Here is a 27,621-nt window from a genome sequence, read left to right as displayed (position 1 = left end):
ATTTTTGCTCATAAACTTTATCTGGGGAATTTTTCTAATCAAGAAAATGTAGAAAAGGCGGGCGTTAAAAAAAAATAAACCCTAGAAAATTAGAAAATTTCCGGGTTCTCAAACTCATTTTTTTCGGGGCGTCACATTGATGGCTGGAAAAGTAAAGAAAGACAAGGGGAAGTGCTGTCCGAATTTTGAAAGGACTTGTTTGCATTGAGTTTGTGAACTAAGACTTGGATTTGAGCAAGGCAATGATATATGATGGATGGTTCCTGAGCCATGGAGGTGAGTGACCCCAAACTATTGTTAAAGCTTCTTATGAAATGTTTCTTGCATTATTTACTCGACTGCATCTCATGCGTGCTTGCATGTGAATTCATGATACGAGTTTGGCTTCAATGAGTTCTTGGGGAGTCTTGTGCTGGACACCAACGTCTCCACCTCTGTTTACTTGGAGCAAATGGCTCCGGAGCTCAAAAAGGGGCTCCCTCTTAATGTTAATGTTAATGTTAATGTTAAATGATCTATTTGAGCGTTGGGTGTTCAAGTGCTATGACTTCACTGGCTCACGAGAGCAATAAACGGACATTTGTTCTTTGAATCATGACATCATCGAAAGGATCGAAATGCAATATTGTGAAATATATTTGATTACTGATTTTACTGGTTACTCGCTGAGCTTCTAGCTCACCCCAAAAATGTTTATTCCCCTCCACAGGGCTCGAGTCGAAGGAAACGTTTGTATTAAAGTTCTCCGTGTGAATGGTTGGTATCAAGGATCAGAGTGGCGCAGCGGAAGCGTGGACGCTTCGCTTTTGATATGTAATTATTTATTGGAGAATTCGATGTAATATTTGAGTTTTATCTTGTAATCTGTTTGAGGAATGTAGTGAACGACTGAGTCCCGGCGAGAGCTGGGCAGGCGGCCCGCCGAACCCTCTGGTTCGCCTTAGGGGGAGGTGGGGCTGTCACAGTTGGTATTAGAGCTTAGGCTTCAGATCTCTGTAGTGTATCCTGGGCTTGAAGTTTAGGATGCCGGACTGTGGGTTTGGTTTGAAATATTAGTGATTCTTGCGGGATATCTGGGATGTCTTGACTTGATTGGTACAAGATGGAATGTCGAGTACGACATTCTTTTAAGGAGGGGAGTTTGTGACGCCCCGAAAAGTATAAGTGTGAGAACCCGAAAATTTTCTAATTTTCTAGGGTTTATTATTTTTTAATCGCCCGCATTTTCTACATTTTCTTTATTAGAAAAATTCTCCAGATAAAGTTTATGAGCGAAGATAGTTTTAAAATGATTTTTCTAGTATCGGTTAGTTTTTGAGAAATTAAGAGCGTATTTTGGACGTGGGACCCGCTAGTGCGGTAAATGCATTATATTTTTGACAACTTGTTGGAATTTTGTATTAAGTGATATTATTTTACAAAGTGTTAAGATATTTATAATGGAGAGACAAAAAGATAAGTTTTAAACCAAAAAGGTGACAAGTGTCACCTTGTGATTTAATCTTGGATTTTGACCATTATTTCTTACCTTTACTAATACTCAATTTTGACCCAAAAATCATCCTATTTCTATGCTTCATGGCCGGCTCTCTCTCAAAGGAAAAGAAGAAAAATCTCTCAACTTTCTAGCTTCTCATCTCACTCAATCTTCAATTCCAACCGAGTAAACTTGACTTTACTCCATAAAACCTCTTAGTTTGGTGGAGTTGAGCTTGGTTGTGAAATTGTTTGGAAAGCTAAGGTGACTAGTTGCTCTATCTCTTGTATTGCTAAGGTGAGTTGTGAAGGTCCCCTCTCCTTCCTCTAATGATGTTCAATTCATGATTGGTGGTGGTATGAGATGTAATATTATGGATTAATTCTTGATTTGTGGTTGAAATGATCAAGTTTTATTATTTTTGGGGATTTTTCTGTTTTACTATAAGCATGATTGTGTGGCTATCTATGATGATTGGAAATGGTCTACAATGACTTAAGGAGGTGGGAAAAGTGATTAATTGCAACCAATTTCTGGTTTGGAAGAAATTTCAGAAAACTAGGGTTCTTGAGGGAGCATTCTGCCCGAATTTTTAGCTCCTATTTAGAGGCCGAATTGGCCTTGGCTTAAAACATGAAAGTTGTAGGGAATGACATTTTAGAGGTGTCTACAAAAATTTAGGTCAATCGGAGTAGTGTAGAATGAGAAAAGTCGAAATTACTATTGCTGCTCTGGTTTTACCCGAATGTAAGAATTGCGCCTGTAATTGGTTGTTTTGGCTGGAATTGCTTCCGAATTGGTTGTTGAGGTCTTATGATGAAATTTAACCCTGTTTCTTAGCTTTCAGCTAGTTTTGGAATTTCTGGATTTGGACTTGGATAGCCTGCTTTATGATGTTTCCGCTAGAATGCGTTCTGTGAATCTGTTTTTGTGATTCTGGTATGGTATCTTGCATTTTTGACCTGGTTACACTCGAAACTGGGTTGAGTGACCTTCTGTAATATTGTATTCCTGTCTCCTAGCTTCGAAATAGTGTATCTTCAACCTTCATCCGATAATCGTAGCGCCTTTGGTGCCATTACCGCAAAATGACGTCAAAACCTGTTTTTCTGGTTTTGAGCTTAACTTTCATTTCCGGACTTTTCCCTAGCTTGACTTGCACTAGTACTACTTGGAGCTTGCTGAATGGCTATTGGATGAATTTGTTGTTGTGTGTGTACCTTTGGGTTTGAATGAGAGAAAATAATGAAGCCTTGATGGCTGGAAAAGTAAAGAAAGACAAGGGGAAGTGCTGTCCGAATTTTGAAAGGACTTGTTTGCATTGAGTTTGTGAACTAACACTTGGATTTGAGCAAGGCAATGATATATGATGGATGGTTCCTGAGCCATGGAGGTGAGTGACCCAAAACTATTGTTAAAGCTTCTTATGAAATGTTTCTTGCATTATTTACTCGACTGCATCTCATGCGTGCTTGCATGTGAATTCATGATACGAGTTTGGCTTCAATGAGTTCTTGGGGAGTCTTGTGCTGGACACCAATGTCTCCACCTCTGTTTACTTGGAGCAAATGGCTCCGGAGCTCAAAAAGGGGCTCCCTCTTAATGTTAATGTTAATGTTAATGTTAAATGATCTATTTGAGCGTTGGGTGTTCAAGTGCTATGACTTCACTGGCTCACGAGAGCAATAAACGGACATTTGTTCTTTGAATCATGACATCATCGAAAGGATCGAAATGCAATATTGTGAAATATATTTGATTACTGATTTTACTGGTTACTCGTTGAGCTTCTAGCTCACCCCAAAAATGTTTATTCCCCTCCACAGGGCTCGAGTCGAAGGAAACGTTTGTATTAAAGTTCTCCGTGTGAATGGTTGGTATCAAGGATCAGAGTGGCACAGCGGAAGCGTGGACGCTTCGCTTTTGATATGTAATTATTTATTGGAGAATTCGATGTAATATTTGAGTTTTATCTTGTAATCTGTTTGAGGAATGTAGTGAACGACTGAGTCCCGGCGAGAGCTGGGCAGGCGGCCCGCCGAACCCTCTGGTTCGCCTTAGGGGGAGGTGGGGCTGTCACAGTTGGTATTAGAGCTTAGGCTTCAGATCTCTGTAGTGTATCCTGGGCTTGAAGTTTAGGATGCCGGACTGTGGGTTTGGTTTGAAATATTAGTGATTCTTGCGGGATATCTGGGATGTCTTGACTTGATTGGTACAAGATGGAATGTCGAGTACGACATTCTTTTAAGGAGGGGAGTTTGTGACGCCCCGAAAAGTATAAGTGTGAGAACCCGAAAATTTTCTAATTTTCTAGGGTTTATTATTTTTTAATCGCCCGCATTTTCTACATTTTCTTTATTAGAAAAATTCTCCAGATAAAGTTTATGAGCGAAGATAGTTTTAAAATGATTTTTCTAGTATCGGTTAGTTTTTGAGAAATTAAGAGCGTATTTTGGACGTGGGACCCGCTAGTGCGGTAAATGCATTATATTTTTGACAACTTGTTGGAATTTTGTATTAAGTGATATTATTTTACAAAGTGTTAAGATATTTATAATGGAGAGACAAAAAGATAAGTTTTAAACCAAAAAGGTGACAAGTGTCACCTTGTGATTTAATCTTGGATTTTGACCATTATTTCTTACCTTTACTAATACTCAATTTTGACCCAAAAATCATCCTATTTCTATGCTTCATGGCCGGCTCTCTCTCAAAGGAAAAGAAGAAAAATCTCTCAACTTTCTAGCTTCTCATCTCACTCAATCTTCAATTCCAACCGAGTAAACTTGACTTTACTCCATAAAACCTCTTAGTTTGGTGGAGTTGAGCTTGGTTGTGAAATTGTTTGGAAAGCTAAGGTGACTAGTTGCTCTATCTCTTGTATTGCTAAGGTGAGTTGTGAAGGTCCCCTCTCCTTCCTCTAATGATGTTCAATTCATGATTGGTGGTGGTATGAGATGTAATATTATGGATTAATTCTTGATTTGTGGTTGAAATGATCAAGTTTTATTATTTTTGGGGATTTTTCTGTTTTAATATAAGCATGATTGTGTGGCTATCTATGATGATTGGAAATGGTCTACAATGACTTAAGGAGGTGGGAAAAGTGATTAATTGCAACCAATTTCTGGTTTGGAAGAAATTTCAGAAAACTAGGGTTCTTGAGGGAGCATTCTGCCCGAATTTTTAGCTCCTATTTAGAGGCCGAATTGGCCTTGGCTTAAAACATGAAAGTTGTAGGGAATGACATTTTAGAGGTGTCTACAAAAATTTAGGTCAATCGGAGTAGTGTAGAATGAGAAAAGTCGAAATTACTATTGCTGCTCTGGTTTTACCCGAATGTAAGAATTGCGCCTGTAATTGGTTGTTTTGGCTGGAATTGCTTCCGAATTGGTTGTTGAGGTCTTATGATGAAATTTAACCCTGTTTCTTAGCTTTCAGCTAGTTTTGGAATTTCTGGATTTGGACTTGGATAGCCTGCTTTATGATGTTTCCGCTAGAATGCGTTCTGTGAATCTGTTTTTGTGATTCTGGTATGGTATCTTGCATTTTTGACCTGGTTACACTCGAAACTGGGTTGAGTGACCTTCTGTAATATTGTATTCCTGTCTCCTAGCTTCGAAATAGTGTATCTTCAACCTTCATCCGATAATCGTAGCGCCTTTGGTGCCATTACCGCAAAATGACGTCAAAACCTGTTTTTCTGGTTTTGAGCTTAACTTTCATTTCCGGACTTTTCCCTAGCTTGACTTGCACTAGTACTACTTGGAGCTTGCTGAATGGCTATTGGATGAATTTGTTGTTGTGTGTGTACCTTTGGGTTTGAATGAGAAAAATAATGAAGCCTTGATGGCTGGAAAAGTAAAGAAAGACAAGGGGAAGTGCTGTCCGAATTTTGAAAGGACTTGTTTGCATTGAGTTTGTGAACTAAGACTTGGATTTGAGCAAGGCAATGATATATGATGGATGGTTCCTGAGCCATGGAGGTGAGTGACCCAAAACTATTGTTAAAGCTTCTTATGAAATGTTTCTTGCATTATTTACTCGACTGCATCTCATGCGTGCTTGCATGTGAATTCATGATACGAGTTTGGCTTCAATGAGTTCTTGGGGAGTCTTGTGCTGGACACCAATGTCTCCACCTCTGTTTACTTGGAGCAAATGGCTCCGGAGCTCAAAAAGGGGCTCCCTCTTAATGTTAATGTTAATGTTAATGTTAAATGATCTATTTGAGCGTTGGGTGTTCAAGTGCTATGACTTCACTGGCTCACGAGAGCAATAAACGGACATTTGTTCTTTGAATCATGACATCATCGAAAGGATCGAAATGCAATATTGTGAAATATATTTGTTTACTGATTTTACTGGTTACTCGCTGAGCTTCTAGCTCACCCCAAAAATGTTTTATTCCCCTCCACAGGGCTCGAGTCGAAGGAAACGTTTGTACTAAAGTTCTCCGTGTGAATGGTTGGTATCAAGGATCAGAGTGGCGCAGCGGAAGCGTGGACGCTTCGCTTTTGATATGTAATTATTTATTGGAGAATTCGATGTAATATTTGAGTTTTATCTTGTAATCTGTTTGAGGAATGTAGTGAACGACTGAGTCCCGGCGAGAGCTGGGCAGGCGGCCCGCCGAACCCTCTGGTTCGCCTTAGAGGGAGGTGGGGCTGTCACACGTGTATTCTCAAAAAATTGGTAATTACACGTCCCTTATAATTTTCAAAGTATGTTCCATACATATTACAAATATAATAACCAAATTGCCTATAATATCAGCATTTACCATCAATAGAGTTGTCAATGTTTTCGGTTATAGATCATGGCCGCCCACAAGTCCTAAACATGTATTTGCCATCTGATGAATGCTTCTCTCAATCACCCCAAAATTAAATCAACCTATATTGTTCTTGCGGATTTTCCACAGCTATTTCTTATACCTCTCCCCCCATATTTTATTTGTGAGAGGAGTGGAAGATAGAGATTTAAAACTTTGTTGGGAAATTTTTTGAGAGAAGAGAGTGATAAGGAACCGTGACATCAATGTTTCAAACAAAATGGATTTTTGTTTGTGAATGTTCAACCCCTTATTTTGTCCTAAGAAAATTCACTGCCAAATTCTTCGTATCTTTTCAAAATTCAAATACTAGTTTTAAATCTTAGTCCCACCAAAATTTTCTTTTCAAATTTGGATTTTGAACTTTGGAATTTCGCAAACAAAACGGGGTTATAGAATAAGTTCATTTTATTTTTCTTTTCTTGCTTCACTTATTGAAACGACGTAGTAATTGGCAGCACTACGCTATGGCCATCCCTATTTTTATTACAGAAGACATGATATCTCCTTCATCGCTGATGTTCGTCTAAGTTGATCTGGGCCTTTAAAAGTTCCTGAACAAAGTTTGATACAACCGTCCAAGCCCCTATCCATCCTGATGTCAGGATCCTGGCTTCACATTAGGGATTTAACACTCAAAATTTGGAAAAAACAGAGTACAGATGAAGAGAGAGGGCGAGAGAGAAAAGAAGTAGAAAGAGAGAGAGTAAGAATTAGAGAGAGAAAGAAAGAAATTCTGTTATTGTTCTTCCGTATCATTTCTGCTAATCAATTCTGTACAAATAGGGATGGCTAACCGACTTTAACTAATTCTAACTGAATCTGTTATGCATGGATATGACACCGTTCCACTTATTCTGATTTCTACTAATTTATTTGGTCATAAAACGACACCGTTCCACTTATTCTGCTTCCAACTTATTTGTTTGATCAGCTACATAAAGCGACATCATTTGCTAACTTAATTTCTTCATCCTGACATTGCCTTCTCCTTTTAACAGTCTTGTCCTCAGGACTGAAACTAAGGAAATTATGCTTGTATGAAGTCCATATCTTCTCATGAAGCTTCTTTCTTATCGAGCTGGTACCATTTGATCAGATATTGTATCACTGACTGTCTATTCCGCATGATCACTCTTCTCTGTAAAATGAATTCTAGTTGTAGAGGACATTGGTCACTATTGTCAATCTTAGGCAATGTAGCTAAAATAGGCTGCAGAGGTCCTAATTTCCTTTTGAGCAATGAAACGTGGAATACTGGATGAATTTTTGCCCCGGTAGGCAATGCGAGATGGTAGGCAGCTGGCCCCACTTTGGCTTCGACCTGGAAGGGGCCATAGAACCTTGTAGACAGTTTGAGGCACTTCCTAATGGCCACTGATTGCTGTTTATAAGGCTGTAGTTTTAGAGAAACCCAATCACCAACCTCAAAAGTTCTTTCTGTGCGTTTCTGGTCAACGAAAAACTTCATCCTTTGTTGTGCCTTTATTAGGTGATCTCTGATGCTGCTGGAGATCCCCAATTTCTCCTAGAGTAGTTGGGAAGCTCCTGCTATGATTGTGTCAAAATGAGGTCCTAGAGGCAAGGGAATAGGCTGGTACCCATATAAGGCTTCGAATGGAGTCATTTGCAGGCTGGAGTGATAAGAGGAGTTATACCACCACTTTGCTAGTGCTAGCTACCTGCTCCAGTTATGGGGAAATTCCCCAGTCATGCATCTCAGGTAAGCTTCAACACATTGGTTAAGTCGTTCACTCTATCCATCTGATTGGGGGTGATATGCAGAGCTATAACTCAACTCTGTCCCTAATAGTTTGAAAAGCTCCTGCCAGAAAGTACTTGTGAATATCTTGTCTCTATCAGACACTATGGATTCTGGAAGGCCATGCAATCTGAATATGTGATCCAGGAAAAGTTGAGCCACTTGCTTGGCAGTGAATTGATGAACTAAGACAAGAAAATGCCCTACCTTGGTTAATTTGTCAATTACCACCATCACTGTATCATAGCCTTGTGATTCTGGTAGACTCTCTATAAAGTCCATAGTCACATGATTCCAAGCCAGACGGGGAACAAGTAATGGTTGTAATAGGCCAGGGTAGTGTACATGCTCAAATTTGAACCTCTGACATGTATCACAGGCTTGAATGATTCTGATGACATCCAGCTTCATGGTAGGCCAATAGAATAAAGTTTTTAGCCTTTGCCAGCAACCTCTTTGTCCTGAGTGACCCGCAACTGCTGATGCATGGAGTGTTTGGACGAGCTTATCCCTCAATCCATTGTTTGAGCCTACATAAAGTTTGCCGTTGTACTTCAGTAATCCTTTGTCCCATTCAAATTGTTGGTCAGCAGCAGGGTCCAGTAGTATTTGAGAAATAATATTCTAGCACTGAGGGTCTGAATCATAGCTTTTCTGAAGTTCTTGTATCCATAGTGGCTTGACAATAGAAAGGGCCAAACAGGATCCTTGCTGAGCTAACTGTTCTTGATTTACCCCATGTAATCTTGACAGTGCATCTGCTACTTTGTTTTCTGCTCCCTTTTTGTACTGAATTTCATAGTCCAGCCCCAGTAATTTGGCTAACCACTTGTGTTGTAATGTAGTAGTGAGTTTCTGATCTAACAAGTATTTCAGGGTTTGGTGATCTGTCTTAATAACAAAATGGTATCCTACCAAATAATGCCTCCACTTGGTCACTGCCATTACCAGTGCTAGCAGTTCCTTTTCATAAGTTGACGGTCCCAAATTCCTAGGTGACAATGCCTTGCTTAGGAATACAATGGGATGACCTTCTTGCATCAGTACTGCACCAATTCCATTTCCACTAGCATCAGTTTCAATAGTGAAAGGTTTCTGGAAGTCTGGAAGTTTAAGAGCAGGAGCAGTGCTCATAATATGTTTTAGTGATGTAAAAGCCTTCTGTGCTTCATGATTCCAAGAGAAATTGTCCTTCTTAAGCAGTTCAGTAAGTGGTTTACAAATGATTCTATAATGTTTGATAAACCTCCTATAGTAAGCAGTTAACCCCAGAAAACCTCTCAACTCTTTTATTGTACTAGGAATAGGCCAGTTCATGATGCTTTCAACCTTGGATTGATCCATGGATACTCCATTCTCAGATATGGTGTGCCCAAGATAGTCCACAGTTTGTTGTGCAAATGAGCATTTAGATCTCTTAACAAACAGTTTGTGTTCTTTTAAAACAACCAGCATTGTTCTCAAATGATCTAGGTGTGATTCTAACGTAGGGCTGTGGATCAAGATGTCATCAAAGAAAACCAACACGAATTTACTTAAGTAAGGTTGAAATACCTTATTCATAAGAGCTTGAAATGTTGTTGGTACGTTGGTCAACCCAAAGAGCATTACTAGAAATTCATAATGGCCACAATGAGTTTGGAAAGTAGTTTTTTAAGTGTCCTTGTGTGACAACCCCACCTTCTCCTAGGGCCTACCCTAGAAGTTAGCGGATCGCCTGTCTGGCTCTCGCCAGGACTCACTCACTTATATTAATTTCAGACATAATGTTATCATTGAACAACCGAACATTCACTCTTAAATACCACTCCAATCAGCTTGAAACATAGATTTGTCCACTAAAAGAAACAAAATACACGTTCTAAACATCCATTCTTAATATTACATCAACTCAAAACAACAGATTCAACCATCTTAAAATACAAAAGAAAACGTGACTCCAATATATACACATGGTGATGGAATTTCCCAAAACAACTTTCCAATTCCATCCAATCACTTTTCAATCTCCAACTCCTGTAAGTAGTGCACATTTCATTGTACAATCACTTTCATTAAGCAATTGAGAAAACACTTCATTTCACTGAACAATCACTTTTAAAAGGATACGGTGCTCGCATTAGAGCCACTTCAATGCACTACACACTCCACCGAACTCCTCCTTATAACCTCCAAAAACAATAAACACTTCCCTCACTTAGATGGCCATATCAATATCAGTAATCTGCTACTCCGTGGTAATACTCGAGTATACTGAAACACTTACCCAAAGCTACTGTCCTACCCGACCAAGCCCTTTGCTGGCTCGAATAGTCCATTGAACAGAGGGTTTTGGGGCCTAGTTCAGCCGGTGTGATAAAGTACACACACAGCTTACAGTCATGCACACTTACAATATCACTTGATTAATTATCAACCTTCAAGTTCAACTAAGCCGAGTGAGATAAAGTGCACTCTCGACTTAGAAGGCGAGGGACAATTGAAAACACTTCACAATGAATCACTTGGCAATATTTCATAATAAGCACATTCGCCATATAATTGCACTTAGGTACACATAAGCAGTTTGACACGTAAATTCGAAAAACACTCACCAATTATCCAAATAATTTACTCTCGAGCCTCGAGTTTATTTCCTGGCTCACAGCTATTTCCTGGGACAAGTTAATAATTTCAAGGTAAATATATAATCTGTAGATGCTCATTAATTATTTAACCTTTTAAAATCAAGTGATTTATTGGGTCAGTCCATAATAGAGTTGGCAAATCCAGTCTCTTTAGTTGGTTCAACTTTATTTTCAACGCTAAGAGCTTTTTCCTTTGGGTTTTTTTTTTCCTATCCAAATTTCCCACAACCTCTTCAATCACGACCTACATTTTGCCAAAATCCCTTCAATTTTATCCCTTGCCTATCTTGGTACCCAAATAAGGCGATCCTTAGTCTCCTGCAACTGATCATGCATTACATTAGTTCACTCTTGCTCCTCTATCATATCAGTTTACAGATCTAGAATCCTTACTTGAACTATTATTTCACTTAAATTTCATGTTTGAAAACCACATTTTTAGGCAATAGATGGTATATAATTCATTTACTATCGAAAGACTAGTAAAGTTATTCACCTTAAGATGGAGGATTTGCACCAATCTTCAAGATCTCACTACTGTCTTTTCACCTTTAACTCTCAAAGCTAGCCTTAGTCTCTTCGATTCCACTTCCCCAAATTTAATCACGATTCCTATTCACATCATAATGCAATATACTAACTCCTGCCAATTTGCAAATACACCAATGTATAAAATATTTAGTACTCGTATACAAGAATCCGAAAATAGGATAATTCACAACTCAAGCCGGCCGGTCCCAAGAATAAATCATCCATATTTGAGATTCCTACCCAACATACATATCTAATTTTTCCTCAATAATGATAGTTCATTTCACAGTTAACAGGCCACTCCCCACAATCCAAGAACCTTCTCCTGGCATGAGCTCATTAAGAGCTCTGATACCGACTGTGACAGCCCCACCTCTCCCTAAGGCAAACCAAAGGGTTCGGCGGACCGCCTGCCCAACTCTCGCCGGGACTAACTCACTCACTACAGTCCTCAATTAAATTACAAGGTACAACTCAAATAATACATCAAATTCTCCAAGAATTACATATCATAAGCGAAGTGGAAACTAATTCCCAAGCATGGAACGTACACATACATCCGATTCAACTCCAAACATCCATACAAGCCCAAAAATTACACAAGATGAATTCCAAATTCAAACTATACAGGAGATAATCCATCCAGTCACATGAATAAGTACTACAAGCACTTCCTTCGCCTCGAGCCCTGTGGAGGGAAAAATAAATATTTTGGGGTGAGTTAGAAGCTTAGCGAGTGTCCAGTAAAATCAGTAATCAAGTGAGTTTTACAATAGTTCATTTCAATGATGTCATGAATCAGTAATCAAATGTACGTTTATTGCTCTTGTGAGCCAGTGAAATCATGGTACTTAGACTTCCAATGCTCAAATAGATCCAGTAACAGTGAAACAGGAATAGGGAGCCATCTGCTCCAAATAAATAGTAAACAGTAGTGGAGACGTTGGTTCTAAGCACAAGACTTCCCAAGAACTCAATGTAGCCAAAACATGTCATGAACCACATGCAAACACTCATGATATGAAATCGAGTAACAATGCAAGAAATAATTCAAGAGTAACTTTGAAATAGTTTTGGAATCATTCACCAACCATACCTCCTGATCCTCATTCATCATAGACAGTTTCCTTGATCAACCTCAAGCCCTTTAACTCAAACTCAAAGAAATCAAATGCTCTCAAAAATTGGACAGCATTTCCCCTTAATTTCGTTATGTCCATCCTACAATCAATCACCAATCACATCTTAATTCAACCATCATACACATCATAGACTATAAAATACACCTTTAGGCACAATAAGCACAACTGAAGCTACACTTATCGGATTGAAACAAATCTTATGGCGTTTCGAAGCCAAAACATATACCTACATTTCTTATGAAGACCTCCAAAGCCAAATCATGCATTTTCTTCCCTTTATATTACTATATTAATTTTTCTAAAGATTTTATAAGTGAGTATAGTTTTCAAATCATTTTCCTAGTATAAGATAGTTCATGATAAGTTTGAAGTGTATTATGAGCGTGGGACCCGCTAGTGCACTAAGTGCGATAAATTTTTGACGATTAGTGGATAATTTATATAAAGGGATATTATTTTACAAGGTGCTAGGAGATAATTAGAGATTAGCTAGATAGATTAACCATTAGAAGAAAGAAGATAAGCTTGAACCATTAAAAGTGTCATGTGTCGCGACCCGATTGGATGGTGGACTTGACCAACTTTTCTTCACCTTTACTAAATACAAAATTTGATCAAGATCATCTTCATTTTTGCTTGAGCTGGCCGAACCTCTTAGAGGACGAAACAAGAGAAACTTTTCAACCTCAACTTCAATCCCTTGCTTCAATCTTGATTTCCAACCATTGAAATTGTAGATTACTCCATCAAAGTTGCTTACTAAGGAGGATTAAAGCTTCTAGTGGAGGCATTTGTGAAAGAAAAACCCTAAGTTATCATCTTTCTTGAGGTGTTAAGGTACTTTGCTTACAAACTTCCTCTTTGTTCATGCTAATGTCAAATTAGTGGTTTGTGGTGACTAAATATGCTATTTTATGGAGGATTTTCTGGTTTGAGATAGAGTTAGCTAAATTTCAGGTTTTATTGGTGATTTTTTTGATTATATATGATAATTAGTGGTTGGCCATGAATGATAGCTTGATATGGTGAGAAATGAAGCATTTGTGTGTTAGTTGTAGTTGTTTGCGAAAAATTTCAGACTTTGTGCGGAAATTCCAGCTTAGGGTTAGCAATCTGCCTTGATTTTACACTGCATGTTTGTTCTTGAAGGAGGCCGAATCAGCCTTTGCCCAAAACATGAAAGTTGCAATTGGGTTATCTAGCTACCTGTAAAATTTCAGCTCAATCGGAGCACTGTATCATGTGAAATGACCAAAATACCCTTGACTGCCCATGAGCCCTGTTTCGCGGCCAGGTTTCTATTTTCATGAAAATTTCCATTTTTGACCCTAAAAATGCATGATTTGGCTTTGGAGGTCTCATAAGAAATGTATGTATATGTTTTGGCTTCGAAACGCCATAAGATTTGTTTCAATCCGATAAGTGTAGCTTCAGTTGTGCTTATTGTGCCGAAAGGTGTATTTTATAATCTATGATGTGTATGATGGTTGAATTGAGATGTGATTGGTGATTGATTGTAGGATGGACATAACGAAATTAAGGGGAAATGCTGTCCAATCTTTGAGAGCATTTGATTTCTTTGAGTTTGAGTTAAAGGGCTTGAGTTTGATCAAGGAAACTGTCTATGATGAATGAGGATCAGAAGGTGTGGTTGGTGAGTGATTCCAAAACTATTTCAAAGTTACTCTTGAACTATTTCTTGCATTGTTGCTCGATTTCATATCATGAGTGTTTGCATGGTTCATGACATGTTTTGGCTCCATTGAGTTCTTGGGAAGTCTTGTGCTTAGAACCAACGTCTCCATTACTGTTTACTGTTTATTTGGAGTAGATGGCTCCCTATTCCTGTTTCACTGTTACTGGATCTATTTGAGCGTTGGAAGTCTAAGTACCATGATTTCACTGGCTCACAAGAGCAATAAACGTACATTTGATTACTGATTCATGACATCATTGAAATGAACTATTGTAAAACTCACTTGATTACTGATTTCACCGGACACTCGCTGAGCTTCTAGCTCACCCCAAAATATTTATTTTTCCCTCCACAGGGTTCGAAGCAAAGGAAGTGCTTGTAGTACTTATTCATGTAACTGGATGGATTATCTCCTGTATAGTTTGAATTTGGAATTCATCTTGTGTAATTTTTGGGCTTGTATGGATGTTTGGAGTTGAATCGGATGTATGTGTACGTTTCACGTTTGGGAATTAGTTTCCGCTTCGCTTATGATATGTAATTCTTGGAGAATTTGATGTATTATTTGAGTTGTACCTTGTAATTTAATTGAGGACTGCAGTGAGTGAGTGAGTCCCGGCGAGAGTTGGGCAGGCGACTCGCCAAACCTTTTGGTTCGCCTTAGGGGGAGGTGGGGCTGTCACACCTTGGGCTTGACACTGATCTGATGGTAGCTAGAAGTGAGATCCAACTTGGTTTTATACCTTGATCCTGCCAATTCATTGATCAGCTCATCTACATTTGGAATAGGATATCGATCTTTAGTGGTCATCTCATTCAAATGCCTGTAATCCACACAAAAGCGCGATGTACCTTCCTTCTTTTTAACCAACAAAACTGGTGAGGCAAAATGACTGTTGCTGTGGATGATTATTCCATGTTGTAACATGTCTGTAACTTGCCTTTCTATTTCATCCTTCTGGGAGTGAGGATATCTATATGGCTTCATTTTAAAAGCCTGAGATCCCTGTTTCAATGGAATTTCATGATCTATTTCCTTTGTAGGGGGAAGCTCAGAAGGAGCCTCAAAAACATCAACAAATTCCTCAATGATTCCTTGAACCTCAATAGGCATATCCTTCTTCTCTGATGGATTACCCTGTCCCATCCTCATAGCCAGGCACATCTGCTTCTTATATTCAATAAAGTTCCTCAGATCATTCCCCCTAATAAGATCCAAGTTACAGTTCTCTGCTTGTCCCCTCAACTGTACCACTTCCCCTTGATTGTGTAAGGAGATTGTCAACTAGTGAAAATCAAAAGTAATGGGGCTAAAACGATTCATCCAGTCCACTCCTAATATGATATCCCAACCACTTAGGTCCATTACTTTCAGGTCATAGCAGAACTTATGTTGGTTAATCTCCCATACCACTTTGGGACATATGGCTTTACTGGTTACACAAGTTCCATTTCCTAATACTACAGAAAAAAGGATCAACTAGTCGATATGGAACATCAAAGGCAATTACCTTTTCACTGCTGATATAGCTATCTGAACTCCCAGTGTCAACCAATATTAACATACCTTCCCCATCCATTTTCTCTACCAGTGTTATTGTTTTCCTCTGCAGAGCATCTGACAATGTATGTAGAAACATTTCCATGACTTGTCTAGGATTGCCGGTAGCTCCATCTTGTTCCCCTAATACATCCTCAAACTCAGAATCTTCTTCCTCCTCAAAGATCAGAAGATTCAAGTGACCTAACTTGCACTACTGACCCTGTCCAAATTTTTCTCCACATTTGAAACAGACCATTGCTTCTCCTGTACTGTAATTCTTGAGCTGATAGTCTTTTAGGTTCTGCATCTGCAGTAGAAATTGGTTTCCCCTTGAATAAGGTATTCCTGAAGGTGCTAGTAGAAGGCACCTTATAATGGCAACTATGGATCTGTTGTTGGGAAGAACTCCTAGAGATTCCAAACCTGTTTTCAGGTACAGTTTTCCAGTTTCTGACTTGAAGTTTCAGTGCATCTTCTTGCAGTGTAGCAATTTCAAAAGCTTCTGACAGGGTTGCAGGGCTCAATATTCTTATCATTGTTTTGATCTCGTCCTTAAGTCCACTGATGAAGCTAGATACAAAATACTCCTCTCCTAAGTGGGGATTCTTAATCATCATAAAGGTTTTGAGCTCTTCAAACTTTTCCTGTCATTCTTCCACCTGCTCTACTTGTTGCAGTTTATTGAATTCTTCCACCACATCTCGGCCAATCCTGTTATCAAATCTTTTATACAGCAGTTCTTCGAAGGTTCCCCAAGTTAGACCTGGTTTTTCTAGTTTTACTCCATGGGACCAGTTGTCCGCCTTCCCTTCTAAGTACATTTCTAGGACTTCCATCTTATGATCTTCAGGAATTTGGTAATTTAAACAGTACTTAATGCATTTTCTGATCCATTTCCTTGGATTCTCCCCATGGAACATAGGCAGGTCAATCTTTGGAGGGTTAGGGATCAGGAACTTACCTACTTCCTTCCTTGTCATCCTGTTGTTTTCTAATCCTACTGGTAGCCTCTGATTCAGTGGGGGAGTTGGTAAGAGTGGTGTTTGTTCAATCCTTTGCCTATCTTCCTCTGGAACAGCCTTCTGGTTGTTCATCATTACCTTCATGAAGGTAATGAATTCATGCTTCATCTCAGCTAACAAACCTTCCATCCTCCGGTTGCTATCTTCCAATTCTATTCGAAACTTCTCTCTCATTTTCAGTTGTTGTGCCTGCGAAGCTTGTAATCCTTCCATTACGTCCTGGAGTTTGATATCTTGTTTCTTGATTTGTTCCTCCAGTGTCTTAAATCTGGTGCTTTCTGCCATGGAATTCGACTTCTTCCAAGGATCCGACCTATTTTGATACCAAATGTCAGGATTCTGGCTTCAGCATTAGGGATTTAACACTCAAAATTTAGGGAAAATAGAGTACATATGAAGAAAGAGGGCGAGAGAGAAAAGAAGTAGAAAGAGAGAGTAAGAATTAGAGAGAGAAAAAAAGAAATTATGTTATTGTTCTTCCATATCATTTCTGCCAATCAATTCTGTACAAATAGGATGGCTAACCGACTTTAACTAATTCTACCTAAATCTGTTACGCATGGGTACGACACCGTTCCACTTATTCTAATTTCTACTGGTTTATTTCATCATAAAATGACACCGTTCCACTTATTCTGCTTCCAACTGATTTGTCTGATCAGTTACATAAAACGACATCGTTTGCTGACTTAATTTCTTCATCCTAACACTTGATCACTAATCAGTCTAACCTACCTGCAGAACCCAATTCAGGCCTCGGCTGGGTGCCCCGGCCACTGTACCACTAGCGAGGTAAAAAGCGGTAAAAGCGTCTTAACATCATTTCTATTAATTATTGGGAAATGATCATACTAGTACCATATTGTTTTCTTTTCCTTATCGCAAGTTTCCGTAGAACTATATATAATCCATAATAATATTACATGCCAATCAGATTCCAAAAATGGACTTTGAATCAGTGAAAAGATTGCTAGAGAAAGAAGGAGGCCCATATGAATCAACAGTGGATTCTATGCCCCAGAGATACTTTGAACCCTTTGTAGTTCAAGGCCTCAAGGTTGACCTCATTGAACGGGGTCGTATTGTCTGCTCCATGGTTGTTCCTTCTCGTCTTCTGGTAAGATCTTCCTTTTTCTTTGGTGCTACTGAATTTCCGAATTTTGATGCGTTTTGTATTAATTGGTGTTGTTTGTTGTGATAATTTTTTTTGGGTGAAGAATACTGGGACTTCTTTGCATGGTGGGGCGACAGCCACGCTGGTGGACATGGTGGGTTCAGCTGTCATATACACCGTGGGGTCTCCGGTGACTGGAGTTTCCGTTGAGATCAATGTTTCCTACCTGGATGGTGCCTATGTTGGTGTATGTAACTCTTTCCTTTTGCCTGAAATATATCATTTTTTTAGGCGTCGTTTCGGTGTCGTTATGGTGTTTGCGCTGTAATTTGAATTGGGTTTTTGTTTTTATAATATAAAGATGCGTGTCTTACGGATGAATTTTTATGTGGGGCAGTTGTTTTTGCTTGTTTAGGTGGATACTTTTTTGCCATTTTAAGCTTTTGATTTGCAAATGTCAGCAAGTATTTTTCAATTATGGAAATGATTTAGGAAGGAAGAAAAAAGAATAGTATAATGGTAATGCTTGTCTTGATTCTGGAAGCTTTGCGAATTTATGATTGAAGGTATCTGATCACAGTGTTAGTGCGTGAAGTAGGCAATCTGATTCTGAATGGATGTAATAGTTGATTCTGTTGAGACTTGAAAGGAACAAACAATGGAAGGATCCTTGAAATGTAAAAACTACAAATTGGCAACACTTCTTTGGAACTCTTAGATTATTCAAGGTCAGTTTATCCTTTGGTAGTTGGAAGAGTCCATGTGGTTGGCATAGCATTTGATCTACTTTCAGATTATCTTAGTGAAGATCCCTGTTGCATGACAAACTTTTACTTGTTCATCAGTTGACTTGCTTGATGACCTGAAGGGCCACCCTAGATTAAGAATTTGCTACTTTATGTGAAAAAGTTTGACTCTCTTTCAGATTGTCACTGACACTTGCTAATTCTTGTGCCCTGCAAGCTACTTTCATGATATGATAATGAATTACTCATGAAGATCAGGAATGAAAAAAGACTTGTCCGTGGATGACTATTTAGGCTTTTCTTTTGGGTCATTACTCATCAAGCTCTGGCACATCATCGATCTTTGCAGGAGAACTTTGACAACTGGAACTGCAATACTTCTAATCTTCCTTATTTTAACGCTTGAATCTTGTTTTTCCTCGTCACATAAAAAGTTTGGCGAAGTTGGATTTACAAGATAATGGCATTGATACAATTAGGTTTTAGCTTCCTTTAGCATGTGTTTATGCTGGTATTGGGATTCATTTATCTGGGTTCAAGATTTGTGCTATTGGTTGGTTATATAGTTACTTGCAGCTCTGGTTTGTCAGTTGGAAAAAAAATTCTTTGGGAATTATTTCTTGCCATTCATCGATCTGGTTTAGGAGAAAAGAAGTAAAGATGGATCCTTGTGTTGACTTTTAAATATTATGAATTGCCTTCTTAACATTTTCAGATATCATATTTTAGTATTGCTCCTTTGGGCGACGGTTTGGTCCCATGCTGTGCAATATCCCCAAGAAATCTCTGATAAAAGTGATGATTATACGTTTATATAAACCGAGAGCTTCGTTGTATGACAACTTAAGGCTGGGAGTTCATGTAACAAAATCTGGTTGAAGAAAGAATTGTCTATAATGATACTGATGCATGGATTGTTTCGGTATAAATCAAAGTTTAGTGACTACGTCATTTTGAAGATACTGAGCGTGCTTTTGGCTGGAATGCATCTCCACCAGTTGTCTGTTGCATTTGCATCAACTATTGAATGCTCCCCTCCTATTTATAGTAGAAATTCTAGTTTGACTTAATGCATAGCAATTTAAAAAACAAAATTTCCTATCAGGGGAGGGGTGGGATTTAAAAAGCGGAGAGGGGGATGGGGGATATGAACCCAAGACTTCTAAGACCTCAACCTTAGCCACATGACCACAAGGCCTCCTTGGCAATGCATAGTAATGTCAAGAAGTGAAGAAAAGGCAGATTGGTCATATCTAATTAATTGTTGTAACTATTCTTCATTCGTTTAACTCTTTTACCTGAATCTCTATTGCATTGAAACATTCAAGAACATGGAGAGCTAATTGGCAAAGATCCTAACAATTGTGCCACTTTTTGCAGTTAAAATATCAGTTTAGGAATACTGGGAAAATTGTAATTGATGTCCTATGTTTCTCTCCCGGTTTAGTTTACTGCATGTCAAGATGGCCAATGGTCAGCTTTGGGAAATGATAGGTGACTGTGTAGGTGAAACCGAACCTGTTGCGTCTGGCAGATGTATTTGCTTCCGTTAGGCACTTTTAGAGGTACACGTAGACTATAGAGCCAGGAGTTTTTGGAAGTGAAAGAAGTAGCCTAATTGCTGTATAATCATTCTTAAATGCACTTTTGGAGTGCAAAGTTGATGCACTCAGCCTAATTTCACTGGAAATACACGAGCTGGATTGAAAAATGTGCAAGTTTTTTGAAAATGACTAGGTGTTTCGCATTTTCAGAAAATCCATCACCATGGCTTTATCTTCTAATTTCTCATTAATTTCTTGTCCACTACTCATCTTTCTTTTTGACCAATTCAACCAATAACCATCTTTTACTGTTTTGTTGACAGACGACGAAATCTGTCAAATGGGTAAAAGTGAAAATGTCTTACCGTGCATTTCATTTTTATATCGTGGACAAAGAATGAGTGATCCTCCTAACCATCCTCCTACTCCCCCCCTTTTCTCCCCCAGTCCTCCATCTCTGCTTTATTGCCAGACGGAACCTCTTATCTCTGTCTGTACTCAAACCTTGTCATTGCTTCTTCTTCTCTCCTCCCTCCAAAATCAATCTCCTCCTAAACTCCAAAAATCTCTCCAGGATTGCTTAGTATCCTTTACAGTTAAACCCTGTTTTGAGAACAAAGGAGTTGATCCCGAAGATTTTAGTTTGAGCAGTCCAGCAAGTTTGCTGTATCCTTCAAAGACTGCCTTAAACAATCTTCTTCCTGTGCTCAAGAACTGAGAAATATTTTCTCAGATTTCCAGATTGCAGATGCTAATTCAGAGCATGGTGTTAATTCTGATGATTCTTTCTCTGAGGAGGATTTCCAGGGAAGCAGGGAACCTTAGAACAATTGTTGATTGTTAAAACTTTTGGGAGCATTTGGATTCAAATACAAAGTAAACTGAAAACATGCAACTCTTCTGAATACACACACACACACACATATTTGTGGGCTTTCTGAAAATATTTTGGTCTTTTGCATGCTACATTTACCCTTTTTTTGACCTGCAAGCTAATTGTACAAGAGCAGATACCTTGGTTAACAATTCTCTTTCCTGTTTCATTTTGTGAAGTTGTATAGAAGAGAATAGCATTATCAAGTTTGGGTTTCTCTTTTTAATAGATTATCTTTGGGAAATTAGTACAAAATTCACTCTTTTAGTGGTGGATTTTGATCTTTCAAAGACCAAATCCTTGCATGCTCATCTGTAATTTTGAATTTTCCATCACTCTACTATAAGTGGTAGTTTATTGTGTTGCAGAATTTCTACGTGCATATAGAGGGGCTGCGCGTATGGTTTATCTGTGCTAGCCTAGTGTTGCATGGATGAGTCAATGGATGTTGGAAAGATTAGCTCAGTTGTTATGGTGGCTGGTCAACAAGAATACAGTGCCTAATGCTTGAATGTTGAAGCGAATTTAATTGCTTAAATTCTACTTGGTCACTAAGACAGATTTATCTCCCAAAAATGTCGTACGAATATGGTAGTCTTGCCATCCTGTGAGTTAAAACAATTTTTAGCTTGCAGTCATGCATGGATAAACTTAGTGCTTAGAGCCCAGTGTAGGACAATAGGTTCCTTCTTCTTTTTTATGTCATTTAGAATCCTCAATCATCTGAGGAAAAGTTCCTAGATCAGTAGAGATGCCTCAAGGTGTCAAAGAACTAGATCTCACATACTAAAAACCCTGGATATGTGGATTGAGGTGCCTAATGAGTAATAGTGGTTTGGACACCTAAGGATATTATGAAGTTATTAGTTAATAGGCACCTCCATAATAAAGCCTATTTGAATAAAATTACAATCTGTACATGAAGACCTACTTTTTCATTCATAAACTTTGGCGACCTATTTCAAGAGAAAATAACTTTCTTGGTCAGTTTACCCCTGTTGAGTCATTAATGAAGGATTTGAGGAATGCAGCCCTATGAAATTGCATAATGGTGGAAATAATGCCATTCCATGTGAATCCAACACCATATTTACATCACAGAATTTAATCTACGTTCTTGGTTGTGCCACAAAGAGATCTGGTTGTAACATGAAGATAATGCATTCCTTTTTTCCTTTTCTTTCTTATTGGGGATTTATTCTTCTATCGTTTTCAATCCCTTTTGGGGCACAAATATGGGCTGCTGGGTAGGTTAGAGAGAATAGCTTCTTCAGCTTTACAACTGGAATAAATGATGAGTAACCGAGAACAAATGAGATGAATATTTTGGATCATAGAAAGTCACTGAAGGCTTTGACTATAAGAATATCTTAAGTTTTCTTCTATAAACCATTATCGATTCCAAAAGTCATCCTTTTTTTTTGTGAGTTTGCATGTCTGGGGCCCTCTTTTTCCCAAACAACTTTAAATTGAGTGTATCACTATCTTTATTTCGTGCTATGAAGCTGTAGTCCATATTTACATTGTAGCTAGTAAAGTGCCCAAATTTGGAATCAGATCATGGCCTGGTATGTCGAGATTATTCATTGAACTGAGTGGAGGACAGAAAGTCTTAGATCTATACCTTTTCAATATTCAAAGTAAAAGGTGAAACTTGACTGCAAACGATGTGAGTAAGAGTTTTCTCATCTATATTGCCTTTTTGATGTTTTTGCAACTTATTCATAATAAATATCTTTCATTGATGTCATTTATGTTGATATCCATGGACAGTATTATTGTAGGTTATGCTTTCCTGAAAGAGTTGGTTGGTCCCCAGAGATCTTGACTCACATGGTTACAGCCTTTTGAGTCTCAGAAAATTCTGCAGCATAGGCTAATTGAATGATTAAATTGCTAGACATTTTCATAGCAATAGCTGCTATAGATTGTAAGGATATTAGCTCTTTGAATCTCTCTGACTATTTGCTGAAATCTACCCATTCATAGCAATTTAGGATTGCAAAACTTGTGGTAAATTACAGCAACATCTCTCAAGATTCATCATATTTATTGGGACCTCCTGTTCTGTTTCTAAAACCGCATTGTGTGTCCTCAAGTTAGTTTGGAAGATTTATAGACCATCTGTAGCTGTTAACATCAAAAAAGCATTTTATTTAAGGTCAGGAGTTTCCTTTCAAACTATTTGGACAGATCATCCTGTATGAAACACAGGCAAATTACTATGACTGCTGTTTTTTGAACAGGAATTGTTGACCAGGGAACTAAGTATAATTTGAGAAAAAAGATGGAGAGCCTATAGTTATGACAGACCTCAGTTAATGATGTTCCAATCATTCTATAGAATTACCGGAGGATGAGGTTATAGAATTACCAGAGGATGAGGACATTGTAATAGTTTAACTATGAGCATTTCGCTGGCACTTTTGACTGATGTAACTAAAAGCAAGGCCTTCTACATGCATCCTTTTGACAAGATCCAAGTTCCACGTCCATGTTTTATGTTTAGTTATGTTGCTGGTAGTTGTTCTCTATCCTGGTGAAATCTTCTGTGAGTTTCTAAAGCTTCATTTGTATATAGCATGACATATACATCTGCTTGAATTTGTTCAGGGTACACTCGTACACTTTTCTTGATGACATTTGTTAGTTGAAGCATGGTTCCATAGGCAGAGAACACTGGTATCAATACCATTGTTGCCTGTACCTGCTCAGTTTTCCTTCTATAGAGATCTCTACCAATTAAAGTTACATTGATCTTCCCTAAAACTAACTGTTATGGTGGTTGTATTTGTCTGTTTCTTGATCTATAATGTCTTGCATCTCTGATTTATTTGAATCAATAGATGTTAAGATATGCTTGGGCTTAGATCCAGTGGCCTTCTAGATTGTTTAAATATGATAGATTTACAGTGCTGAAACTAATATATGATAACAGGAAAAAGATAAACAGCTAGCAACCTGCCATGTGTCCACCTTGCTGTATCAAGGGTAAATAAAACAAAAAATATATAAGTTTGGAAACACCAAAGCAATCTAGAGGAGGAGGAGGGTTTGTGCTATCAATCCACATTTTGCTTGGCACAATTACTAGCGCTAAGTGATTTGAGGCATTGCTAATTCCTTGAACTTGGCTGCATGTGGACAGAGCGGATGCTTTGGTGCTTGTGCTAACACCTTATCTCTTGAAAGGTGGCTGCATTTGCTGTTGATTATGGTGACTACAGCTTAATACTGATGGTCATTTAGTAGAAAGGATATCTAAGGTTCAGGTCTCTTGATTTATGGTGCTTGCATTTCTTTCTGTAATCTTGAGAGAGGTGAAAGAGAGGATATCTTAGATTTCAAGGGTAGATGGTGCTATTTACTATGAACTTCTTTCTTTACATGTTACTTTCTCTCTGTGTGTGTGTGTGTGTGTGAGAGAGAGAGAGAGAGGGAGAAGGGCATCATAGTTTTGATGGTTAACTGGTGCTATTTATGATGGTGACATACCTCATAGATGCATTTCAAGGTCAATTTTACTAGATTTTATTGTGATCTTCCAAATCTATAATGAAGTGGCGAATAGTTTGTTGTCTATTAGTCTGTCTTTGTAGCACTTGATTAATTTCAATAATTCAGCTTTGAGCTACCTGGTACAATATACTAGAATGGATTTCTATGTGAATTTGGGGTTTCTCTACTGGTCTCTCCAAATGACATTCCCATTTATCATTTAGAAATTTAGGGTAGCAACATATAATGCAACAATGATGGTTTGTTTTGGTCAGATAAGCAACATTTTCCATAAAGTCTTTTCTCGATGTTCTGGTGTTTAGAGTTGCCTTCAAATTTTGGAAAATTTATTCCGCCGCAATAGCTTTTCTTCTCTGGAGTAAAATAACTTCAAGAATATTTTACCAGAAGTTATTATTCTCATAATACTGCTTCCTCTTTTTTGACCAAATCAGGCCACAGCTAATCTCCTCCAGTTTTTTCCACCAATTCTTCTTCCTCCACTCTTTCTGATTTCCTACGCGCATCTATAAATTCCTCCTCACCTTCCTGCACACACGTGTATTTATACAAATTTAGAGATAGGGATATCTTGAGAGATTTGAGCTGATGTTGGCGCTTGAAGCTCCGAATTCTTTATTATTGTTGTCTGATTGTATAATTTCTGAGATGGGAGTTTTGGGTTCGGGGCCATGTCTTTGCTTGTGGTGATACACATTTGAAAATAACTAAGCTGTGTTCTAATATCACAGCTATTTTACCTGTGCATTTCAAGATTTGAGATTTTATGCTGTTGAATGCTGTCTTGTATGACACTAAGTGCCAACTACTATTATTAACTTATTATAATGGTCTTATTATCTTGTTATAGGGATGCTACTTAGGGTTCTCCTTGTTATTTTTGCACAGTTAAATAATATTTGTCCTAATTATCACTTTTGTTATTAAGGTTCTCTCTGTTACCAGTGCATTTCAAGATTTAAGGCTTTTTGCTGTCGAATGCAGTCTTGTATGACACTAAGTGCCCAGTACCATTATTAACTTATTATAATGGTCCTATTTTCTTGTTTGTGGGGATGCTTCTTAAGGTCCTCTTTGTTATTTTTCCATGGTTAAATGGGTGGTCCTTCGATTATCAACTCTTAGAGTTGCCATCATTTTTCTGTAATAGAATTCTAATGTAGATATTTATCTAATTATCACTTTTGTTATTAAGGTTCTCTCTGTTACCTGTGCATTTCAAGATTTGAGGCTTTTTGCTGTCGAATGCAGTCTTGTATGACACTAAGTGCCCAGTACCATTATTAACTTATTATAATGGTCATATTTTCTTGTTTGTGGGGATGCTTCTTAAGGTCCTCTTTGTTATTTTTCCATGGTTAAATGGGTGGTCCTTCGATTATCAACTCTTAGAGTTGCCGTCATTTTTCTGTAATAGAATTCTAATGTAGATATTTATCTTTTCTCTTTTGGGCTTTCTGTCTTTTTCTTTTATGCCATTTCTTCCTCCTCCGAGATGTCATCTTCTATGAGTTTTGGTGGCTTTCCCACCAATGAACCTCCTGAGATCCCTAGCTAGTCTGACAATTGAATAGAATTCAATTCGGTTGCTGTGACATCTCCATTTTCTAACACGGAGATATTTTTTCTTTTTGCCAAATTAACAAGGAGAAATTCAATATCTTTGTTTCAGGATGAAATTGAGATTGAGGCAAAGACATTACGAGTTGGAAAGGCAATTGCTGTTGTCAGTGTTGAGTTGAAGAACAAAAAGACAGGTAAAATTATTGCTCAAGGGCGTCATACAAAGTACTTAGCTTTATCAAGCAAGTTGTGAGGAACCCGCTCTTTCATACCTTGTGCAATATTGACGGCAGATTGGCTTCTAAAAGTCTGAATCTCAACTTGAACAAGAAACTTTCATGTCTATTGAAGGCTACGTTATATGTTGTATTCATTCAGGTTCAAGAAGCTATGCAGCATATTTGGTAAGTGATGAATTGAACTTTCATGCTCCTTCCAAAAAATATATATATATTCATGCAAGACTACTACTTGGTCATTTTAGTATAAATTCTTGATTAGTAATACTTCAATTCCTTTCAAAAGCAAGACCGCATGATGCTAACAATCAAGAACTCGGTCTGCAGATAGATGCTTAGGTCGCTGTATCTTCTTCGAAAGGAAAATGCTAAATCTTGTTTTCTTCAATCACGATCTAAATCTAATTTCTATATTCAAAAGATGCTGGCCACTGGAAATAATTAGTTGTCATTTTCGTTTTTAAAATATGTTTATCTATTTCACTTTTTATTAGAAATTTTTGGTGTTGTTGAGACTGAAATGTCCCGCATTTATATTCCAGATTTCTAGCTGCATTAATAAGATCTTAAGTCACTCCATTCAATGCCAATTGATTTTGAGATGAAACTCAAGTTTTTTTTTTTTTAATCATGGTATTAAGTTGGGTTTTTACCTTGTTTATAATTTTACCCATGGGAGAGGGAGTGTGACGACCCCACCTTCCCCTAAGGCGTACCAGAGGGTTCGGCGGACCGCCTGCCCAACTCTCGTCAGGACTCACTCACTCGAATCACGTCCATGAACCATAAATAACATCCACAATTCAAGCTTATAATTTACATTGATAGAAATCAGGGTACAAAGTCTCAATATACCCAAACTAGATCAAAGTATATACACTCCCATAACAAAACATTCTATTCGAGGAATAGTGCGAGTACAAGTCAAAAGTCAAAATAACTAGACTAAACTATTCTTTATACGTCTCACGCGCCCCTCGTTCCCCTGTAAGGAAAACAAAACTAATAGGTTGAGTTAAAGTTCAGTGATGTTCCAAATATCAAATTGTCCAGCAAACAAGATAATAACCATGTAATAGTGAAATAGCGAGCAAACAAGTTCAAATAAAGAGATAAAACTCCAAGTAGTCAAGAATTGTGTGGATCATGTTCACAAGTAAGGATACAGTTTTCTCATGTCTCGGCTCCATCCCAGCTTGATCGAATAGGAGTTGACATTCCGTCAACTTTCAGGTAATAACTAGTCCAGAAATAAAAACTCCACTTCTCGCCAGTCTCCGTCCACCAATCAACCCCCTTTTCCGGGCCCGCACGCCACACGAAACACGGGTGGTAATATTCGAGTATACCGGATTGCCGAGGAAATAACACTCCACTCGACTTTACTA

The 27,621-nt window shown here is 38.1% G+C and overlaps 1 protein-coding gene across 3 annotated transcripts; it reads left to right on the top strand.

The window, feature by feature from the left end:
- Positions 1–17,288: 17,288 nt before the first annotated feature.
- On the top strand, positions 17,289–26,484 carry LOC113701063 (uncharacterized). 3 transcript variants are annotated; one of them, XM_027221529.2, is made up of 4 exons: positions 17,289–17,426; positions 17,569–17,751; positions 17,852–17,995; positions 26,104–26,484. In XM_027221529.2, exons 2-4 carry the CDS (start codon positions 17,578–17,580, stop codon positions 26,245–26,247), a joined length of 462 nt encoding a protein of 153 aa, XP_027077330.1. In that variant the 5' UTR covers positions 17,289–17,426; positions 17,569–17,577; the 3' UTR covers positions 26,248–26,484. The 3 variants fall into 3 exon arrangements, with proteins under 3 accessions (XP_027077330.1, XP_027077333.1, XP_027077331.1); XM_027221532.2 differs by having other exon boundaries at positions 17,304–17,436; XM_027221530.2 differs by lacking the exon at positions 17,289–17,426 and having other exon boundaries at positions 17,470–17,751.
- The last annotated feature ends 1,137 nt before the right edge of the window (positions 26,485–27,621 follow it).

Source organism: Coffea arabica, chromosome 7e (genome assembly GCF_036785885.1).
Source record: "Coffea arabica cultivar ET-39 chromosome 7e, Coffea Arabica ET-39 HiFi, whole genome shotgun sequence".
NCBI lineage: Eukaryota > Viridiplantae > Streptophyta > Magnoliopsida > Gentianales > Rubiaceae > Coffea > Coffea arabica.
This window is presented reverse-complemented; position numbering and strand designations above follow the sequence as displayed.

Excerpts from the sequence above, each read along its gene's own strand:
- LOC113701063 (XM_027221529.2), top strand. The coding sequence starts at position 17,578 with ATGGACTTTGAATCAGTGAAAAGATTGCTAGAGAAAGAAGGAGGCCCA. Across the intron at positions 17,752-17,851 it reads TTGTTCCTTCTCGTCTTCTG|AATACTGGGACTTCTTTGCA; the intron begins GTAAGATCTTCC and ends TTTTGGGTGAAG. Across the intron at positions 17,996-26,103 it reads TGGATGGTGCCTATGTTGGT|GATGAAATTGAGATTGAGGC; the intron begins GTATGTAACTCT and ends TCTTTGTTTCAG.